This window comes from Protobothrops mucrosquamatus, unplaced genomic scaffold, assembly GCF_001527695.2.
Source record: "Protobothrops mucrosquamatus isolate PMUCROS unplaced genomic scaffold, P.Mucros_1.0 scaffold226, whole genome shotgun sequence".
In the NCBI taxonomy this organism is placed as follows: domain Eukaryota; kingdom Metazoa; phylum Chordata; class Lepidosauria; order Squamata; family Viperidae; genus Protobothrops; species Protobothrops mucrosquamatus.
Window position 1 is genome coordinate 181607 of NW_015386577.1, and position 23901 is coordinate 205507.

The window sequence follows — 23901 nt, forward strand, 5'->3', positions numbered from 1 at the left end:
AAATACACATTTTACTCATGTGTTGCTTTCTAGTACATGTTGTTTGCATGAACCACTTTTAGTCCCATCACACATGCATGTTATACACTCCTGTTTCCTAGTATCAATGTGCAGGTAACAGCTGCATCTTTTCAGATATTTATTTTGCATATGCAAATGCCAGCAAGTGGGTCTGTACTGATGTAATGTTGCTGGCCTGAGGTTTCCCCTCCTCTTTAGGTAGAACATCTGAGTGGAAGGCCTAAATAAGGCTTACGTAGAGGATTCCCATCGTATAGAAACTATTGCTATGAAAGATATAGGGCATGGGGCTACCCAGTTAAGAAGGGTTCTCCAATAGACTTTGGATGATCATTTGTTCATGAATGGTCAACCTATGGCTCCAGAGCTGTAGGCAGCCTTTAACCCTATTTATTTCTTTACTTACTCAGTTGTTTACATATAGGTAGTCCTGTATATAAACAGTTCATTTAGTGACTGTTCATAGTTAAAACTGCACAGAAAAAAGTGACTTATGACTGTTTTTCACACTTACAACCATTGTAGCAACCCCATGGTTATATGATCAAAATTTGGATGCTTGGCGACTGACTCATATTTATGACGATTGCTACTGTTTCTTCCAGAATGCTTCATTCTTTCCATGTGTTAATGATTAAGTCCTCAACTTACAAGAGTTCATTTAGTGACCATTCAAAATTACAACAGCACTGAAAAAAGTGACATAACCGTTTCCCACACTTATAGCTATTGGCAACTGACTCCTATTTATGACGACTGCAGCGTCCCGGGTCATGTGGTCACCTTTTGCAACCTTCTGACAAGCAAAGTCAACGGGGAAGCCAGATTCATTTAACAACCGTGTTACTAATGTAACAACTGCAGTGATTCACTTAGCAACTGTGGCACAAAAAGTCATAAAATGGGACAAAATTCACTTAACAAGAGTTTCACGTAGCAACAAAAAATTTGGGGCTCAATTGTGGTCATCAGCCGAGGACTACCTGTACTAACTGAACAGCCCTAGACCCAAAAGAATCTCTTTTTTTGCAGTCCTTAAAACCTTCTTCTCATCATCTGCTGAAAACTGTTGATACGTTTCCTGCCATTTTGAGATGGGACCTAGAAGAAAACCATAGTACAGGCCCTAAAGCTGTGGTGGTGAACCTATGGCATGCGTGCCACAGATGGCACACAGAGTCCTCTCTGTGGGCACGTGCGCCATCGCCCCAGTCCTAGGCCTTCAGCTGGGTTTCAACTTCTCACGGGAAAAAAAGATCTCGCAAAGTTGGAATTGATTGATTGAACTTTTTAGTCCCACCCAGTCTGCTGTTACCACCGCAGCTATGCCCACCCAATGCACCATGCCCACCCAATGAGCCACACCCAACCAATGAGCCATGCCCACCCGGCACCCGACAATACAGAAGTGGGTTTGGGATTGTAGTTTGGGCACTCGGTCTCTAAAAGGTTCACCATCACTGCCCTAAAGTAATCCTACCATATCAGCTCCCAAGTTCCTTCAGAAGCAGACTAATGCAATCTCCTGTGTTAAGTGCAATCCTCAGCCTATCTCTGCTCTAAGGGTGTCCATGCTAGCAGGGAGTTCTAAGCATTACACTCTGATCTGCTGTGAAAATGTCAGGTTGGCAAGGGCTATTTTACAGGTTTAGTTCCATAGGAATTGCCGACAAATATTTCACTTTCCTGCCATTAGTCATTAGACCCCATCTAAACCTTTTGAAAGCACTTGGGTCACTGATATAACAAATGCCTTCAAAGAGGCAGAATAGCCACTGGCATGCTGGCCTTTATGAAAGTTCAAGTCAAACATGTCCAAAAAGCGGGGGAAGACAGGCTTAGAGAGATCTAGATATATTTAATCCTTCCAGGTCCAAGTTCCTCTTGGAGTCAAATACCCTGAAGGTACAATAGCAGATTTAGGAGACAATAAAAGTCCCTAAGAGTGGTACAGAACCCGTGGCACCACTCTGACATAAAAACAACACCTGTCCAAGTTTCCTTTATATACCTAACTAAGGTAACACAGTTCTCAAATGTATCTGTTTAATTGCCCAACTTGTAACTTGCCTTCTTAAAAACCAGTACAAGTCAACATCTGCTTAAAGAATTAATCTATGCAAGAAAAAAACTGATGGCCTGATGTAGTACTCAAGAAAAAGTCTTAGCAAGTCTGTAGGTTCCTCCTCCTAGCAATCTTCTCATGCGAGGAGGGAAGGACTCAGAAATATTCTCTTCTTTTTGCTATTTACCATAGTTTGCTGTGTCATCTGAACACGGACAAACTGAAACCGAGGTATACACATTGTTTTAACCAGGTTATGTTATACATGCTGCACTGCAGTGGGTTAAGTTTACCAATGCTAAGCCAATGCTAAATCAAAAGTGGCTGGGTTCGTGCAATGTGCTAAGCTAAATTCAAATCAACCACATTTCTGAGACAATGTTATGTATGAATTAGCCAGTCTTAATTATGCTTAATAGAAAGGAGTTGGCCCCAAAGCACAGTTTATGAAGCTAATTTGTATTCACATGCTATGTTTAAATTTTATTTAAGAAAATGTATATGGCTGTCCAATTCACTCTCAGTGACTCTGAGCAGCTTACAAGGATAAAAGCCCAATACAAAAACAATAAAAAAGCAATAACCCCACATCCCCCTGGCAACAACAATCAAATGAGCCCTTTGATGGGCTCCATTCCATTCTGGGATCCCCAAGCCCGTTGGCAAAACCAGGTCTTCAGGGCCTTGCGAAAGAGTGTCAAAATGGGGGCCAATCTTATCTCTGCAGGGATGATGTTCCACAGAGAGGAGCCACCACGGAGAAGGCCCTTCTTCTTGGTTCCACTAGATGGACCTCCTTAGGAGAAGGGACTTGTAACATTCCCTGCCTCCTTGCTGTGGTGGGTCGGATAATGTAAAATTAGCATTCTTAAATTGCTGTAGATCTGAAATGTAATGAGATAGTTTGGGTCTCCTCCACCTTTGTAGAAGAAGAGGGAAAGTGAGAGTCAGCAGGAGAACATGGCTAGGGACTTAGTACTGTATCTTTAGTGTAAGATACAATCTGGATTCAAGTCGTAGTCTGGAGAGCCATGAAATTGCTCCTTGTGAAGGAAAAGCTTCTCTTTGAGAGAGCCTCCTAGCAGAACAAAAGAAAAATAACTCTATCTCATTTTCTTGTTATTAATTTTTCTCTGAGTGAGACATTTGTAAAAGTTCAAATGATTTCTTTTCCTCCAGAGAAAGGTAAAATATTGATACAAAGTATAGTTGGAAATATATTGCATGGAAATTAAATTAAAGAAAACGATGAAATCAAACAAACCCACTCTGAGTCCAGGAGAATACAATGCAATTAAATTTAGAGTAAGCAGCAAAAAAAACCACCCCCCAAACAAACCTAAAGTAATAACTGAACAGTATTCCAATAGGCAACCATACACTGAAAATGATTAGCACCATATCTTTAGGTATATATATTTGAAAAAAGTGCTGCAGTTTTGTATCATACTGAGCTATAATGGAGGTTGTAAGGTTTTGGCTTAATATGTTATGTAAATCCTGTCATTTCTGTTTACCAATAATGGTTTTTTTATCTTATAACTATCAGTAAACTCAGCCATTTGTTTTGGGTGGCCTCCAAAAACCTTGTGGTAGTAACAGGACAAGGTTGAAAAGTGACCAGAGAGATATTTGCATCTCCCAGTCCTCCCTGAATTTGGAGACAAGGAAGACTGTAGGGAACTCTGATATTCTTTGGTTCACCAATACATCCTGCCTGCTCAACGCTAGCATGACACCATTTTAGACCACAATTATTAAAAAAGATTATATCTCATCTCTCATCACAGAATAATGTGATGCCTCTTTTGAGAAAATGACAAATTGCACGTGCACAAACTTGCTTCAGAACTATTGTTTTTACCCCTATGCAAACATAGGCAAATCTATTTGACAGCTGTATATATTAAACAACCCAAGCTTATATGATTGATTGGCTTCTTTGATTCAGTTGACAGGCAGGCAAAGTAGCTAATTCCAAGCTTCCTTCCAAGGAAACATGGGATGGTAAAGTTTTAGCAGACAGCATGCGTGGAAGCCTCACTAAGATTATGAAAGACAATTTCCCCGCTTATTCATAATTGTGATATCATTTTAGACTGCCCTTGTCAACTCATTGATAGCAACTGGGACAAATGTTACTTTTTCTGTAGCCTTGCTTATATATATATATATATATTTATTTAAAAGACATCTATCCTGCTTTTTGATCCAGAAATCTTCAAGGTGGCTCACTGTGTAAATTAAAACAGTCAATGATGGATTAAACACTCAGGGGCTGTCATACACTAAACTGGGTCATGAGCAAGGTTAGTGTATTGTGCAAATACCATAAGCCCATCAGCAGTAAAGGATAGAGGAGATTAATTTTAGCTCAACATAGCTCTGGATCTCTTTGGGCTATATTAACCTCCCCCAATTAGCTATATTATGCACAGAGGGACACGATGGGTAATGGAGTGTAAACCATGCTTTCCTGCTGTTGGCAGGTAAATAACATCCTCAAGTGGCCTCCAAACCGAGGAAAACCATGTTTCCCAGAACTCCAAGCCTTCTCACTTTTAACTTCCACCTTAGCAACTCCTTAAAGCAGGGGTCTTCAAACCTGGCCCTTTAATGACTTGTGGACTTCAACTCCCAGAATTCCTCAGCCAGTGTGCCTGGCTGAGGAATTCTGGGAGTTGAAGTACATAAGTCATAAAAGGGCCAAGTTTGAAGACCCCTGCCTTAAAGGGAGAGAGATTGGATAGGTAGAAAAGCCATGAGAGATGGGTAAATTGTGCTTAGCTGTCTATAATTGGATCATTGCAATTGTTATTCCACCCCCCCACACACTAATATCAAGGCTGTCAAATATAGCAGGGGTCCCCAACCCACCAGCTGTGGCCCGGTGCCAGGCTGCAGCCTGTTGGGAACCAGGCTATGCAAGCAGTGAGTGAGCATGTGAGCGCATGAAGCTGCATTTGCACAAGCGGTATGCAAAAAACCATCCCCTCTTCCACCGCCCCCCCCCAAGTCATCACTGGTCCACAGAGCCAGAAAGGTTAGGAACTGCTAAAATATAGCAATTCCTCAGTTGGAATACTTGCAACAGATGTGAGCAGTTTTTCCAACTGGCAGCTAACTAGTCAGCCATGTTGTTCAAATATATCCAATAATAAAATCAGAGTTGGCTTTGAAGTTGGCATTGTTGACAACTGCAAAAGCCCAGATTTCAGCAGAATTATGCTATGATGCTACTCCATTATTTTCAAAGGTGATTTTCCAAAAAGCAACTGGACTTTCTTGGCTTTTTCCTTGAAAATGTTTCGCTTTTCATCCAGGAAGCTTCTTCAGAACTTTCGTTTTCAAAGAAAAAACCAAGAAAGTTCAGTTGCCTTTTAGAAAAGCGCCTTTGGGGCCACCATGCCCTGGATGATTGAAAATCTCAGTAGATATGGCTCCATTATTTGTTTTTTCTTGACTGTTCATTTGTCTTCCTCCAAGCAAGTGAATAGTGATAGAACTCAAGAGAAGGTTTGAAGCTCCTTGAATGGCTGTACAGATTATGCCTGTGTTTCTCAACTTCAACAACTTTAAGATGTGTGGAATTCATCTCCCAGAATTCCCCAGCTGGCATGATGAGGAAGCTGATTCAGAACAGTTTGACTGAAGATCCTTTAAATTCTAGAGCTGACACGAATTCTGAGTCTCTTCTGACCTTGGGGTGGATAGGCATAAACTCCCAGAATTCCTCACTTGGCAAGCTCATGCTGATAATTCTAAGAACCAAAGTCATTTAAGTTTAAGGAAAGTGGCAATAAAATATAAAATAAGGTAAAATGAGAAGAGACAATGTAACCAAAACAAGGTAGGGTATAAAGCAAAAGGGAGGCAAAGCTGAATAAAGCTTAGTGGAACTGCTTGTCTAAATGCCAACAATCTAGGAAAGAGTATTCCATTCTTTAGTTAGAAGACTTGATCTGATGCCCTATTTAGTGGCAGTGAAACATAAAATAGAACCTCCAGTGATGAAAGCAAAGGACAGATAACTTGAAATGAAATGAAATGAAAGAAAACCTACATCCGAATTTGATATTATTCTTTCGTTAAACTGTAACCAGTTCTGCTACATTCCATCTACAATCTCGTAATTCTTCTTCTTGTCTTCAAAGATAATGGGCATGCTTGTATATTTAAGATATTTAGAATTTATCTACAGAGATCCAGGACTCCTGCTTCTTTTTATTTTGTTCCATTGGCCTGAATCTTTTATAACAGCCTCTTGACAAAGTCTTTCATCTTAACTAGAGCGATTCCCCAGTTGCCTCCATTTTCTCTTAGACTTTCGAGTTGTCACATAGCTTGTGTGTTGGGATCTAGAAATATATTGAGTTAATCATTATTTTCAGAAGAAAATTCCAGGAAAGTGAGTTTTTAAGTAGTAGGCAATTACTTTCATTAGTCTGTTACTCAATTAGATGTCAGACACTCCAGTTTATTTCCTTACAAAAATGGAAAAGGGGTTCTTTCAAATCGGGTCGGTAATCTAGGCTTTTTGTATACGGTATTAATTTTTTAAAAAAAAATACAGGAAAGTAGCACCATCTTTTTTTAAAATGTCACTGCTCAGAGACATTCTTCCTAAATAAATAAATAGGTTGATTGTAGCACAACGATTCATTTGCAATATATTCAGTTGCCTATAAAAAGAGATAGGCTAGGAGTGGACACAGGTAAAGAATGTGCTATGGAGCTATAGGTGTGGGGAATAAGGATCTTGGGGAAATAGTAGCTCTAGCAATTTGGTTTGTGGTAAACTGATTTTTTGGTATATGTGATTGGCCACACCACCAATGAGCTATTTCATAAATAAGTGAACCCATTTTGTGAGACCATTGTCAAAAAATTCCAAATCTACTCTGTGGCCCAAAAGGAATGCCATTCTTTCCTACAAAGCAAAACAGACGAAATAATGCCGGTATATTTCTATTGATTTTTTTTCTTCTGATAGATTCTAAGAAGAACAGGATTCAGCTTGTTACATGATAACTAGCCAGTCCAGTTCCACTTACTGGATCAGATTGGACTGACAGCTGGATCTAATGGAAGCACTGCAGTGTTTTAGTGCATCCAAAGACAGTATGTTTGGAAAAAGGCATAAGACAGTCCAAGACAAGTTAGGAGTGAAGAAGAGGGCTGTCACCCCATGCCATCCAGCTTCTGCCTTCTCAGACAACTTCCCAGTTTGACTACATAATGGTAACATTGCCTATAAACAAGAAAAGTTCAAAATTGAAATTTCAAGGTAGTAAGAGTAGGATCCTAGGAGGAACTAGCCCACTAGGTAAAAAAATATGACTATTTATTTATGGGCTTTAAAAATCCAGCCTACCACTAGATGACAGTGAAGTTTGATCTCCTCTGCCTGTTTGCTGCCATTTAGAATTGTGCATAAAATGGAAACCTTGCTTTGTTTCAGATCTGGAGAAAACCCACAGTTTTCAAAAGTCCAGACTAAACGTTCTGGGTTGGACATGGCTTGGTAGAAATAATGGCAGAAACATATTTCGGTTGTTCCAAATGTTAGAAGAAACATAAATCCAGAAGGATTCATAGACTGAGTAGGGTAAGGCTAGAGTCCAGGGGTAGGCAACCTTGACTCTTTTATGACTCGTGGACTTCAACTCCCAGAATTCCTGAGCCAGCATGGCTCAGCTTGGAAACCTCTCCCTTTTCCCTCAACGTGGCTGGCTCATGAATTCTGGGAGTTGAAGTCCACGAGTCATAAAAGAGCCAAGGTTGCCTACCCCTGGGCTAGACCATGTAGTCCCCACTTTCCAGCTCCCAGCTGAGTATATTCCACTGGCCAGCCTTCTTAGCACCCAACCCTCCTCTCAGGAACTGCACTCATATCTCTGTCCCTTTTTTGTTTTCCACCCCACTGAAATTGCTTTCACACAGAATACCTGTGCTTTGGTCCATTCCTGGAGCAAAAGACCCCAGTTTCGTATTGGATATGAATCAAAACAACTGGTTTTGTCCTGCACACAAACCATGCAAAACAAGTGTTTGCGCCCCTAAGACTGTCTAGGTGTTACAAAGAGATGCTCTACTGATTCCAACATCTCCCCACACAACCTCAGACATTCAAAATCTTTCCAGCTTTTGCCTTTAGTTTGGTGATTGTTCTGTGAAAATGAAATAGCATCTAACAAGGATGTTACGCTACCGAGCCAAAATGCACACAGATCTGTCTCCTCCCAAAGCCTTGAACATAGCTTGTAACAGCCCCTCCAAAAGACACCATTATTTTGAAACGTTATGTGCCAGAAGAGGAAAATTATTAAATATATGGAGCATAATATTGCTAGATTTGATTAAATTTGATTTAAATTAAATCAATTATAATTTTAGTTTTTATTCTTTTTCTCCTTGCCCCGCTTACTTTTTATAATATAATTCTTGGCATGCTACCAAGATCAAGTATGCCTCATCTAGAATAAAGTAGTCACCCCGGCAGTGAACCAATAAAGATTTCTTCCAGTGGAGTATCTCAGGAAATATCTTTAGGTTCAGTTTAGATCACATCTAATCAAAAGAAAGACACAGTGTGACAATAGCATGCTTTTTGATCAATTTATTAGATTTTTTTTCTCAGCTTATATGGGGAGCCCTTTTTAATATCATCCCCCAATAACTGTGTAAAGTAGTTTAGACTGAGGGAGAGTGACTGTCAAAGCTAAAGGTAGAATCACCCAATGAGATTCTATGCATGCCAGAAGACTTGAACCTGGATTTCCCCAATCCTAGTATATAAGTAGTCCTTGACCTATGACCACAATTGAGCCCAAAATTTCTGTTGCTAAGCAGAACGGTTGTTAAGTAAGTTTTGCCCCATTTTGCAACCTTTCATGCCACAGTTGATAAGTGAATCTCGGCTGTTTTTAAATTAGTAACATGGTTGTAAAGTGAATCTGGCTTCCCCATTGACTTTGCTTGTCAGAAGGTCACAAAAAGTGGTCATGTGGCCCTGGGACACAGCAACCTTCATAAATACATGCCAGATGCCAAGCGGCCGAATTTTAATCACATGACCATGAGGATGCTACAAAGGTCATAAGAGTGAAAAACAATCATAAATCATTTTTTTCAGTGCCACTGTAACTTTGAACGATCAGCAAATGGAAGGTGGTAAATTGAGAACTACCTGTGGTATTAAGATTTTGGACTAGATCTGGGGAAATTCAAATTATTCTAATATGCTGGCATGCATAGAAGCTCATTGGGTGATTTTAAGGAAGTAACTCTCCTCACAAGAAGAATTGGAAGTAGGCCATTTTGATAAAGTGAGATCTAAATCTAACAAATCATAATAACCTCAATAGCACGAGCTGTGGCTAACATAATGTGTGCTGTTTTCTTCTCTGTTGACAGACATGGTTGATTTTGCAGAAAATAGCAAATGTTCTGTTAAGCCATTCTGTTGGAAAAATGTATGTCATGAGAGGTCATTGAGTCTAATTTATCAAGTTGCACTGCCAAGGTTGATAACTTGATTGACAATTTTTGCACTGCTTTTTTTTTTTATTAAAGGGCACTTTTTCTGTTTTTTCAAGTTAGTAATTATATTTTTCTACATCTAGTATGAGGGTTTGAAGGATTCTGCACATACCTTCCTAGAAAAGGTGTCGTTTCATTAGAAATCTCAAGCAATTACACAACTGGCATTTCCTCTCAATATTATGAACATAGTAACATGCTGGTCTTTATTGACATCTGTCTATGAATTTTGTAAGAATAAAGCCGTCAAGTAGAGTATTCAAAGCTATCTGTAAACTACTTGCAATATTAGGTCTGCAGTCAAATAAATGTATTGTAAATTGCACACTACAGTGTTTTAGGAAAATCATGTTTTAAACTCAAAACAACTATTTTAAGCTCCAGGGAGAGAGGTTTGCATGAGGATTTGTAGTAATTTGGTCCTAAAATATAAATACTTGGTCAAATTAAATTAAGTGTGTGATGATTTATTATGTTTCTTCAGACTGTAGCTCGAAAAACATCATGTGATCTATTATTCACAATATTTTTAGAACACAAGAATCAGTAATATGGACATGTGGAAAATTGTATATTAAACCACTTTAAGAACTCAATATAACTAAAAGGAAAATGCACTATATTAATTTCAGCAGTTGTAAATGGTTATAATTAATTCATAAAGCTCTTATTTCTATCTCAGATGCTGGAACAAGGGAGCAGTCCTTGACTGTATGAGAACACTGAGTCTGTTTTGGCAGCTGTTTTTATCATAAATATCCCAAATCAGTAGCTCAGCTTCTCACTGTTTTGAGGCAGGATATATACAACGCCCTAACATATGCCCTAAAATGGATTTAATACAGTTAAATCTACTGTATTCCAGGACAAAATCCTTGGCTACCCACATGCATAAAAGCCTCCCCAATTCTGGTCACCACAATACAAAAAAGATGCTAAGATCCTAGAAAGAGTGCAGAGAAGAGCAACTAAGATGATAAGAGGTCTGCAGGATAAATTGTATGAGGAAAGACTAAAGAAACTAGGTATGCCCAGCTTAATGAAGAAAAAAACCGGGATGACATGATAGCTGTCTTCTGATACTTGAGAGGCTGCCACAGAGAAGAGAGGATCCACTCATTCTCCAAAGCTCCTAAGAACAGGACAAAAAGCATTGGATGGAAGCTTATCAAAGAAAGATACAACCTACAATTAAGGAGACACTTCCTGACATTAACAATTAACCAATGGAACAGCCTTGCCTCCTGGAGTTGTGTGTGCATCATCACTGGAGGTTTTCAAGAAAAGACCAGACAATCATTTGTCTGGGATGGTGTAAGGTCTCCTGCCATGGGCAGGGGGTTGGAATTGAAGACCTCCAAGGTCCCTTCCAGTCCTATGACTCTATGATTTGGCATCATTTCCCTGTTCACTGGAGATCTTAGCTCTCCCCACCAATAGTGCTGAGGCTAGTTTTGAAAATATAGCTTATTTTTTTCTTGCAGATGAAAATATTTTGCACATCTATCATTTTCTTGTGTGTGTGTGTGTGTGTGTGTGTGTGTGTGTGTTTGTATTCATGTATCCGTGCGCAGAAGTAAATAACTGAGTCAGGATGGAGAAATGTGTGAATCCCTTTGAAGCATTCCTTAAGAAAGCAAACTTAGAGCTCATAGAAGATTTTTATTTTTTATCTCAATAAAGATTTCAGTAAGGAGGTGATTAGTAACGGTGGAGAGCAGCGCTCGCTCCTATTTCTGGAGGATCAATTCTATGCCTGCTTATTAATGCAAAGCTGACCTGTGTGACTTGTATCTCCTTCTCCAATTTTCTTGCTTTACATTGTAATTTGGTGGACAGCAGTTTCCATCAGAACTTTGAAGGAAAAAGCCCTTTATCAGGAGAAGCAAGAAACTGCTCCAGTCTCAATAAACGTTAGCTGTAAATCTCTGTGGGAATAATTAGAGTTTATCTTTTCAGCTTTCTTCTCCATTGCTACCTATCCTTCACATCACTGCAGTCATCACCATTGTTACTTAATGAACATTTGAGGGACCAATGCTGGGATGATATATGGTGAGGGTAGAGAGATCCTTCAGTGGTTCCTTTTTTCAGTCTTTATCAATAAGGTACGAAGAAAGAGACTATTTGTACAAAGATTTTCTAAGGGATGAAGTAGGTACAATTAATCCTAATACAGTGGTACTTCGATACTAATCGTTAATTGGTTCTGGGAGATGTGAAGAGTACCAAAAACAATGAATACCAAACATTTTTTCCCATAAGGAATAATGTAGTGAGTCACAAGGCAGTCAATACCAAGTTCTAGCTTGTGCGTTGAGTACCAAACAAATGATGAGTACCAGGACAAATTTTTACATCAAAATGCATTGAGTACCAAATCTGATGAGTTTTAAAGTTGAGTACCAAGATACCACTGTATAAGAACTCTAGTTTGGTTGTTGTCACTGAGCAAGTGCTATTATCGGTCCAGTTACGGCCCTTTTAGAGGCTTGCTCAACTTGAATGTCATGGTTTATCCTATTATTGGTTTGATGGTTCATATATTTTGGAGGGGGGGGTCACCCCCTAGATTGAAATTCATCAGCACTGATAATTATCAAGAAAAACAAATTCTCCTGAAAGGATGAAAAGGTTCTTTAGGACACTGTCAACCAAAATTCATGTTGGAAGTAAGCCATCATTGGGAAATAACATTGTTTAACCCAGCCTTTCTCATTTAAAGAATGTTGGTCTGCTGTATATATCTAGAGGAGGCATGTCAAACTCACGACATCACGTGATGTCACGCAATGTATCAGGACTTTTTCCCCATTGCCGGCAATGGGGTGGACATGGCGTGACACATCCAGCCCGCAGGCTGGCAGTTTGACATGCCTGAACTAGAGCTTTCAACTGTGGATCGAAGAATCTGGATATCCAGGAGATGGCAGCAAAGAGTTTGGGTTTTCTGTATATTTGTTGCCCATATCTTTGCAGCCCAGATCTGATAGCCCAGTGATATTTTATTCTTAAGCAAGATTATCAGGGAATCATTGCCATTGACTGTGGGAAGACAAAAATGCTCAGAGTTGCACTAATATGAAAATTACTCTCTCATTTTCATTAACAATGGCCAGGTAACACAGCCTCTAAAACAGTTCTTATTTGTTCTGATGGCAGTAATCCTAAAACTTCTAAAAACACCACAAGCAGGCACACACAGTTCTTGAAATAACTACATCTTAGATCATTCAGACATTAATAGACCTAAGAACTTGATGGCTCCTTCAGTGATGACCACATTGTTTTTAGATTACCATTTTAGACATTAAGACTATAGAGATGAAGCTCAAAATAATTTTCCTCTATACTATGAGTTTCGGATAACATTGCTTTAGAGACCAATTCTCAGTTGTTGCTTTATAATTCTATAATAAGTAGATACTCTTCACTGAATAACCCTAAGTATTTTTGAAAGATGTGAGAACCACTTTGGTGTAGTGGTTAAGTCACCAGGATAGAAACCAAGAGATTGTGAGTTCTAGTCCAACCCTGAGCACAAAGCCAGTAGGTGAATTGGAGCCAGACATTATCTCTCAGCCCTAGGAAAATGGCAATGGCCAATCTCTTCTGAAAATTACTAGTCCAAGTAGTTTCCAGTGGTTGAAACTAACTCATAGACATACATATATAAAACAAGTTTTTGCAACATACAGACTTGCTTCATCTAACATTGTACAATAGAATCTGTGATATTTCCCAGTTTTCAACATAAGCAAAGAAAACTTGTATATGTAATTCATGATGTACTAAACTATGTTTGATTAAATTTCCTACAGTTATTTAGATTTTTTAAAAAAATAATTTAATTTCATTTATGCAGTCAGTCGTCATATTTATATAGCCAACGATCTCACAAACGTGACTCTGGGCAATGTACAATTAAAAAAAAGCCATTAAACAAACTGTACCAAAAGCATTCCACAATTAGAAGAATATCAATATTATTAAAAGACCGGGAGAGTATTAGAAAGTAGCCATTCCAAACTCTTCACAAATCAATTTTCATAATCTTGTTTGTGTGTTTCAGATCGAAATGCTAGAGCACAAATATGGGGGCCACTTGGTCTCTCGGAGAGCAGCCTGCACAATTCAGACTGCCTTCCGCCAGTACCAGCTCAGCAAAAACTTTGAGAAGATCCGGAACTCTCTACTGGAGAGCCGCATGCCCCGGCGAATTTCCTTGAGGAAACTCCGTGTCCAGAACTCTGAAAATTTCTCTGCTGAGAAAGCCCTAGTGGAAGGCTATAACTTTGTTGGCATCCCCTTGGTAAGATCACCCTCTTTGCCAGTAACCATTAGTGGAGCACTGACCGAGCTGGAAGACTCTTTCACTGAGCAAGTTCAATCTTTGGCCAAATCCATTGACGATGCGCTCAGCACATGGAGCCTGAAAACCATGTGTTCCCTGCAAGACGGCAGTTCCTATCAGATAAGAGAGACCTTCAGTACGAGCTCCATGCAACCAAACCAAGACTTGGACATGGAACTGAAGGACCAAGAGAAGGAGGAAGGGTTGCTGCCAGACACATTACCAAAGAGCAGCAGCACGCTCATGATGGCCTTCAGGGATGTCACTGTCCAAATAGACAACAAAAATATCTCTGTCTCCTCATCTACCTCGGTGTCTATGGCAAACTGCCTGGCTAACAGTAGCCAGGCTGGGATTTCTCCAGCTGCCAAAATAGAAGAAATCCCAGTGGAAGGGGAGAAAGAGGATAAAGATCTCCAAGTTCTTTCAGAAGGGCAGCCTGATGCTGGAGCCCTCCAGAATAGTCACCCAGTAACCGAGGGGAATCTCAACACGAACGGTTTGGAGAAAGGGGAGGCTGAGCAAGACCAAATGATGATGCCGAAACTTGACTTTGGCTCTGAAAATGGGACTGGGCAGCACAAGGGATCAGAAGCTGAAAATGTAGATAACTTGGAACAACTGAGCAGTAGCAGTACATCCACCTCAGCTAAGTCTGCTTCAGAGTTATCCTCAAAGGAAGCCCTGCAAGCCATGATTTTGAGCCTGCCACGGTATCACTGTGAGAATCCAGCTGTCTGCAAATCCCCCACACTTTCTACAGACACCATGAGGAAACGGCTGTACCGCATTGGGCTGAATCTCTTTAACATGTAAGTGACTAACAAGAGCATCTCCTTAAAATCTCTTGTAGCTTTCTTGAGTTCATCAAAACAAGAGACTATCAGAAACAATTAGGTCACGTGTGGCTTATCCCAGCAGTATGATTTTCTGGTTTAGAGGTTCAGCCTTCGAAGGACCAAGGGTTTTGCATGTATGTTTGACTGCAAATGCAGGAATAAACATAATCTAGACCAGTGGTGGCGAACCTATGGCACGGGTGCCAGAGGTGGCACTTGGAGCCCTCTCTGTGGGCACACATGCCGTTGCCCCAGCCTTGCCTCTGCCCGTGACCCCCTCTTCTCCAGCAGTCCCCCTAGAGGAGAGTCGCCCCTGAGCGTGGCCCATGTGGAGCAGCACAGCCAAGGACATGGCAGCCAGGCAGCGTAGACAAGACTCTGCCCTCATGCCCCAATGCACACAGTTGATGCTGCGGGGGGTGGGCAGAGGGCGTAGCTGCCATGGCGCTGCTGGGCTGCCTGGGCGATCTGCAGTGGGCTCTGGAGATGGTGAATGGCCCTGCGGGTAGGCAGGGTGGGGCGGAGCGGGGGTGGGGCAGGGAGTGGAGCGGGGGTGGGGCAGGGAGTGGAGCGGGGGTGGGGCAGGGGGTGGGGCCAGTTTTTGGGCACTCGGTCTCTAAAAGGTTCGCCATCACTGATCTAGACCCACACGGTTAGAATCCAGAGGACTATAGACAGATAACCGACTACATTCCAACAAGGTTTGTTGTAATACTCAGGGATATTGCAAGACTGTGTGTGTCTTAAAAGAGTTTGAAAGAAAAATATCCTCTGTTTTCAGATACTTTGGGCTGAGATTAATCTCTCAGACCTAAAGATTTTAGCAGCGGTTTTTTTCTTAGTGGGGTGGGATTTGCTGAGTTTTATTGGAGGCTGTGGCCTATTGGTGGATATGCTACCGAAGGGAGAAAAACGCATTTAGGCACAACAGTTCTGAAAAGTGGAGGCAGAAACATTGTAGCAGGGGACTCTGCCTTTGCACCTCTGAATTTCAATAAACCACAGTGTCATTTTTGCCAAGGACTTTCTTAGTCTCTCCCCCCCCCCCCAATGATTATAGGCTAGGATGCTTGCAGACTGTTTTCATGTTGGAAAGTATAAATGCCTGGCTCTACTAAAATGAGGCCTAGATGGCATGACACTCAGTGTACTGTAAGTATAAGTGGCTCAAACATTGTACTCAAGGAACAATCATTAGCGAGTCTTTATCAAATTGGCAAAAGGTATTAGGTGGAAAACCATAAAATTAACTCACGGGCATAATAATTCTTAACTTTTTTTGTATTAATGGATGAAGAAGTAGAAGGATTTTTTTCAGATTTGTTGTTGACAAAAAATTGGATGCCTAGCTAATACCCTTATTTATTTATTTAGCATATGGCATATCATACAATATATATTAACATAAACACAATAAAATATAAAAGTTAAAAAGATCTATGTTCAAACACCAACATTTAGGCTATATAACCATTGAAGCACAGTATCATTTACATTAAAAAAAAACACCACCAGATACTGGGCTGGTATATGCCCTCAGCTTAAGCCGGTCAGCTAATACCCTAGAAATCAGAGATAAAAATTGAAACAATCTCAATAGCCTAAATTTTAAAAAGTTGAAAAATAACACCAGAATGAGATAAAGAGATGAATGGCAAGTTCTTTATTTAGGAAAGAAGTTAAATGAGCTTCTCAGTTAAATGGGATCTCTGTACTGGTGATAGTACTTGTACAAAACATGTTGGAATGGCAGTTGATTGCAACCTGAATGAGTCTTCAAGAGAAGACTTCACTATATTCTGCTTTGACTAGACCCAACCTTGAATAATTGTTCCACTTCTGAGAACCACATTTAACAAAAATTTAAACAACTGAATTCAAGGGATCTGGGGGCTAGAAACCAAGGGCTACAAATGGAAATTGCTGGAACTTTGAATCTTTAGCTCAGAGTAGAGAAAGGGAATAAAGATAGATAGATAGATAGATAGATAGATAGATAGATAGATAGATAGATAGATAGATAGATAGACAGACGGACGGACGGACGGACGGACGGACGGACGGACGGACGGACGGACGGACGGACGGACGGATGGATAGATAGATAGATAGATAGATAGATAGATAGATAACCTTTATTGTCATTTTTTTACTGTGGGCACAATGGCACATATTAAAAATGAAATTTAGTTGCTCTCAAAGTGTACACATACATAACACACATTTAAACATACTATATACAACATATGTATAGACCTACACCCTTACATATACGTAACATATAAATATTAATCACTGTCCATCTTGAATACATAACAGAAGAAGGAAGCTTTAGAGTTCACGAGGTTAACGCTGTATGGAACAAAACTATGACTGAATCTAGATGTTCTGCTTCGGATACGACGAAGTCTCTTCCCAGAAGGTAACAAGGAAAACAGGTTGTGAAGAGGATGTGTCGTGTCCCAGACAATCTTGCAGACTCTGCTCAAGCAACACTTATGTGCTATGTCCTGGATGGAAGGGAGGGAACTGCCAATGATCTTTTCAGCCATCCTCACCACTCTCTGCACCGCCTTCCTGTTAAAAGCAGTGATGCTTCCAAACCAGACTGTGATGCTGTATGACAGGATGCTTTATGTATGTATGTATACATAGCTTTCTTCGTGCAGATGAAAGAATGTGGTCTACAAAAGATGTCACCCAGAGGGTCGGGACTTAGAATACTGATTTTAAATTACAGAATGGTAGATTTCAAGGAAGTGTTTTTTGGGGGGGGATCTTATTAAACCAATTTAATAGGAGAGCTAGTTATTCAGAGAAGTGCTGGAGCTTTCTTCACTGAATAAATTCAAGTAGAACTAAATATCCTTCCAACAGGGATGTGTGAAGTCCAAAATATCTAAGGATCCCAGATTGTCTATCTCTGTCCTTCTAATAGAGACAATGTTTATTCATATCCCCATTGTGGCTACCTTTTGAACTGAATAAAGAACCTCTACTATTGGGCAGTGTTGAGTTTCAGGGTTTAGTGACCATGGTCAGATAACAGATTTCCTGATGTTTTACTTGCAACCCGGGCTGGTATCTTCAGAGGCAAGGGCTGTTTGCTAAAATCTCTTATAACACTTGCTTAATGAGATGTTATTTTGCATGCCCAACAATTCTACAGGGATGCTTTGAAGAATTTGAATGAATAACTGGATGAATAAATAAATACAGTAAATGACCTACTTACTACTTTAATGGGCTTAGGTGCAAATTCATCTTTACTCATTGTTTAATATGCCTTTAAAAGGCAGCCTTAAGAAAGAAGCCATTCAGAACATCGCAGCTAGTATAATCAGCAATGTAACAATGCAATTTGTTCTTGTTTAAAGTCTTATATATAATCCCTTTAATTTAGTTTAGTCACCAGTGACTTGACCTATGACTTACGCATGCTGAGGCACATAATGAATTTATGGTAAATGTTTAGAACTGGTAATATCCCACTACTTTTCACCATATGGACATACTCCTTATTTTTTTTTTATCACAATGGCAGTCTGCATTTTCTCCTGCTTTCCCATTGGAATTAATTACCTCTTGTGCAATACCCTGGGTGATAATAATAATAAAAAATGACTCCTGGTTGCCAAATGGTTCTAATGCTATTCCTTTCCTCCATAAGGCTGCGTGCATGAGGTCTTAGTTAATAGGAACTGCTCCCTACAGAGCAACAAACTTTATTGCTTTCACTAATAAATGTTAACATGTGGGATGATATAAAACTTCCCGACAGGATTTAATAAAACCAATGGCTTAAGGACAGTAGATATCCCCAAGGGAGAGCCTCCCAGATATGTGGAATTCAGCTCCTAGAATTCCAAGGCATTGTGAATGAAAGGGATAAATTCATCTTGCATATCTAGTGAGCCTCAAGTTGGAGAAGGTTGCCCTGTTACAATAGTCCTTGACTTGCAACAGTTCCTTGAGTGACCGTTCAAAGTTACAACAGCACTGAAAAAAAGTAACTTATGACCATCTTTAACACTTCAACACTGCTGCATCCCCAGGATCACGTGATCAAAATTCAGATGTTTGGCAACTGACTCATATTTATGACAGTTGCAGTGTCTGAGGGTCATGGGATCAGCTTTTGTGACCTTCTTACAAGCAAAGTCAATGGGATTCATTTAACAACCATGTTCACTTAACAACAACTGCAGGGATTCACTTAACAACTGTGGCAAGAAAGGTTGTAAAATGGGGCAAAATTCACTTTAGGGCTCAGTTGTGGTTGTAAGTCGACTATTACCTGTATATTATAAGGAGCTTCCTCCCTGGTCTTTTGTATGGCCTTTGCCAAGTGTTCAGTTGTTTTATTCCCATATGAGCAATTACTGAGTAATATTCTGAATTGTGACATCCTTCTGCACATTGATTGAATGTACTTATGAGTCGGCACTTCAAACAGCCACACATGCCTTGGCGAACGGGTGGAATCCCTGGAACAGAGAAAGCCTCATTATGCAGTGTTGCTATAATAGTGGCAATGTGTGGGCGGCCATCTCTGTAGGCAGAGGGGGAAGCCAGGACAAGGGAAGAAATTCCACAGCATAACAACCAACTTGCTTAACTTCTCAGAAAAAAAGGGGAAAAATGCTGCCAAGTTAAATCTAGAAGCAATATCGACTGCTAATTGCTATTCCCATCACAGCATAATGCTGCAGGAATGCTGGGGCAACATTACCACGTGGCAACCTACTAATAGCTACCGCATATTCGCCATGTTAAGACTAGCCAAGTAAATATCACCATGAACAAATGCTTCAAGTGACAATCATCTAATAACAATCAAGCGAAGCCTTCAGCTACAATTCACCATGAATATAAATTAGGACCTATCACATTTTAATAGTCATTATTCTGTGGAATGAACATGTTGAATTAACATAATGGTTGCCAATTATGTCACCTTTCTTGGGTTGGTTTGACTAGGAGCAAGTGAGATAGATAGATAGATAGATAGATAGATAGATAGATAGATAGATAGATAGATAGATAGATAGATAGATAGATAGATAGATAGATAGATAGACAGACAGACAGACAGACAGACAGATAGATAGACTGATAGACAGACAGACAGACAGACAGACAGACAGATTTGTATTCCATTGTATCAAGGTAATTTATTATGGTAATTTATAGTTTAAAATAGGAAAGATAAGAAAAAAATAAGCAAATATGTCAGAAATGAATGTCATTTTCATAGATCATTACAGCATCAAGGTACTTGGTGGAATAACTATTGTAAAAGGTAGTTCTGGGTGAGGCAGAATAATTTCAGCTAGAACCTATGGCAAACTTTTACATCTGTTGTTCAGAAGCAATCAAATACTGTTTAGCCACTGCCTTTGTTTAGCAACCGTTCACAGTTACAACGGTGATGAAAAAGTATTTTTATGGCCAATCCTCGCATTTACAACTTTCACAGGTTGTAAAACAAAGGAAAATTGTAGGATTGTAAACACAGTTGTGATTTCACTTAGCTACCATTTTGTTTAACAAATGAGTAGTCACTAAATGAGGATTACCTGTACATAATGCAGTTATTTAAGGAAAGAAGGTTTCCATGGCCTTGTCAAAGGAATAATTTGGGGTTCCATCTCAAGCTTGGGTTGCACAAGAATAAATAAAAATGAGATCCAGACAGCTGTGAGGAAAGAAGAAATACTTATTCCTAAAAGTAAAGAGTTTGCCTTTAGGGGCATCTGCAGAGAAATGGAATATATAAGGGAGCTTGTCCTGGGTGTGGAAGTGTCTAGGGTGACATCTGAGGTATGTGTGTGTGTTTGTGTGTGTGTAGTATGCATTCTTGTGAACATGCAGTTCCACTTGGAGACCTAATTTAATTAATTCTATTTGTGTTTACAGGCCTTATCCTTTGATATGTGGATGAGGTCTGGATAACCTATTTGGGGGGTTGAGGGCATTTGAGTAAAAGAGTTTCTCCCATTAATTTTTTTTTTAAATTTAGTTTCAGCTTAATGGTCAATTATCTAGTGAAGACTCCGATTCTCAGCCCATTCTGGATTCTGTTCACGTTTTAAGGGAAGATGGAAACAGTATGAAGAATAAAATATATTTTGATATAAAACTTCTCACAACCTCTTCCTAGACAAGAATTGCAAAATTGTAAGGATCCACCTCACCTTTATTCCCCTGCTTTTTGCAGAAATCCAGACAAAGGGATCCAGTTCCTGATCTCTCGAGGCTTCATACCAGACACGCCAATTGGAGTGGCCCATTTCCTGTTGCAGCGTAAGGGGCTCAGCCGACAAATGATCGGGGAGTTTCTGGGAAACAGCAAGAAACAATTCAACCGGGATGTCCTTGAGTAAGTGTCCAGCCCTGATCACCTGCTTCCTCTACCCATCAGCCACACTTTCTGCTATTAACCATGGTTAAGAATGTTCCTATAGATCAGACCTGGGTATTTTATGGCTCTTTGGCTGCCCTTGTCTGGCCTGCATGAAGTTAACCGGAAATTAGAAATCACGTGTAAGGAAGTTTGCCTCATGCACGCAATATAACTGCATTGATTTTATTTGGAAGGCAACTGCTGTTTTATTTGTTTGTTTTTTTTCAATTTATGTACGTGCGTGCATGTGTGCCTATGCACCTTCACAGCCCTATTGGTTTGGCCCTCCATAACTGCCCTGGTTTTTCATGTGTCCCCTTTGAAAAATTAATTGCCCACCCCTGCTATAGATACGTGCTTTAGTTGCTACCCACTTCCCTACTTGCTCCTGTTTTTCCAGAAACCTTGTAAGACCTGCTGCTTATTTTCATCTGGGGAGCATGGAGAACAATCCAACTGAATCAGCACTGCAGAAAGAATATGAGAGCAGCGCATCACAGGAGAAATAAGCTGACTGTACAGTTTGTTTTACAAAAATGAATTGTGGGAGGCCATCAAGGGAGGGCGTGGAGAGAGGATGTAGTATGCTTGCTGCAGGACGGTGAACAGACTGGCTTCTCGGTTGTCCTCTTACAAAATTCTACTCCAAAATTTATTATAGAGTTTGGAGCATTTTATCTCTTTGTCCACAAGTTAAATAAGGATTCAGTACTGGTAAATCACATACTTAGATCAGTGAGGACATCGCAGAGAAAAGAAACACTGTAAAGAGTGGAGATGTAGGGTAGTTAAGGTTCTGTTTACAAGCTTAGCTCTTTATAATAGTAAACTGAATCTTTATCCTTCTTCCTCCAGTTTTTCTTTTTGTCTGTATATTGATCGGCATCAAGCCGGAATACATCACCCTAGTGATATTCCTGCATAGAAACATATATTTGAAAGAATTTAAGTCAGAAACAATAAGAGGCAGGAAAGGAATAAAGGGAAGAAGGGAAGAGTCGTTTTTACTACTAGGTAGACCAGGGGTCTTCAAATGTGGCCCTTTTATGACTTGTGGACTTCAAATCCTAGAATTCCTCAGCCAGGCACGCTGGCTGAGGAATTCTGGGAATTGAAGTCCACAAGTCATAAAAGGGCCACGTTTGAAGACCCCTGAGGTAGACTCTAAGCAGCTATAAAAAAAAGTTTAACCTGCTTTCCATCAAACACAGGACTGTGCTCAATTGCTCTGTGATTAACAAAGCAAAAAGAAGGAGAAAAGTGTCTCTGGGTGGCTCCAGGCAGCACAAATCTTTAAGCAAGGAGAACATCTGCTTGATGTCAACCAGTTATAAATGGCCATTAGCAACCTGTCTGTCTGACATTGTCAAACTGATCTTCCTCCTCTATCACGTTTCTCCCCTTAGTTCCTACCTGCAAGATTATAAGGCTGAGGACAAAAAGATTGCTCAGCCCTTCTGGGGAAGGTTTTTACTTCACTTGCTCTCATCCTGGGGGTAGATGTGCCTGCTTGAGTCAGAGATTTCTTGTTTGGGCTCCCTCTCCTTCTAACTGGGTTCTTGCATTGTGCAAAGGCAGGATATGGTTAACCTGTTTGCTTAGTGTATGTGGTTTGTAAGTCATGGTTCTGGCTTAACATGTTAGATGATTCTGATCAACTGGGGCTAATTCAACAAACCATGATTAGTATAATTAAAGTTTAGCCCAGTATATGAATTTAGTTCTCACTCTCTTTCCATTTCTTTCTTTCTGAGTGAGAGGAGTAGAGTTTGCATTATTTAGTAGACCTGCAAGAAGCAAAGATTTAGTACATGGCTTGCTTCAGTCTTGCCTCCAGCTGTTCTGCTTGTCATAACGTAGCTATTATTTTCCTCCATGGTGAGGAGAGTCTAGTTCAAAATGAGCAACATTTGAATTAATTTATTTCTTTTTTTTAATGATAGCTAAGATATGGGTTCTACCAGTCCTAGGTAGAATCTCAGTTGCGCAGAAAAAATGGAAGGTATTAAAACAGTGATGTATGTGTATATTTTATTTTAAATACTGACTTCTGATAGCTTAATAGAATTCAATTTGTTAAGTCTGTAATTTCATAGAACAGAACAGAACAGAACAGAACAAAACAGAATAGAACAGACATGTCAAACTTACAATGTCACGTTACGTCGTGCAATGTATCGGAACTTTTTCTCCATTGCCGGCAACGGAGTGGGCGTGGTTTCCCGATGACGCATCCGGCCTGCGGGCCGGCAATTTGACACCCCTGGAATAGAATATTCTTTATTGGCCAAGTGTGATTGGACACACAAGGAATTTGTCTCTGGTGCAGAAGCTCTCAGTGTACTTGCAAAGCACCTGAGTAATAAAAATCATAATAATGATACCAATAAGAGAGGGTAGTAGAGAAGATGAGAAGGATAATAATAATACTACAGCAATACAACATGGGTAAATATACTTCGACATAAGACAATACTGTGAGAATTTCCTCTTATGGTATACCAATACAATCAAAGTTTGCTAACTTTAAGACCCCAGATAAAGTGGAAAGTCTAATTACCATGCTTAGAAGCAGTGTACAATAGTTATAATTCCAAAAGACATCCAGGATTTTTTTAAAATCACAGTTTGTTAGAAAGTAGTAGGAAGAAATACATATAACAGTCAGCCAAAA

The 23901-nt window shown here is 39.9% G+C and overlaps 1 protein-coding gene across 1 annotated transcript in view; it reads left to right on the top strand.

Moving 5' to 3' along the window:
* The first annotated feature begins 13706 nt into the window (after window positions 1-13706).
* The window catches only part of IQSEC3 (IQ motif and Sec7 domain 3), a 46549-nt gene continuing 36354 nt past the window's right edge, over window positions 13707-23901 (top strand). The window contains exons 1-2 of the mRNA XM_015814179.1: window positions 13707-14794; window positions 21042-21203. Of these exons, the coding sequence (XP_015669665.1) occupies window positions 13707-14794; window positions 21042-21203 (1250 nt within the window). The remainder of the gene's footprint in view (window positions 14795-21041; window positions 21204-23901) is intronic.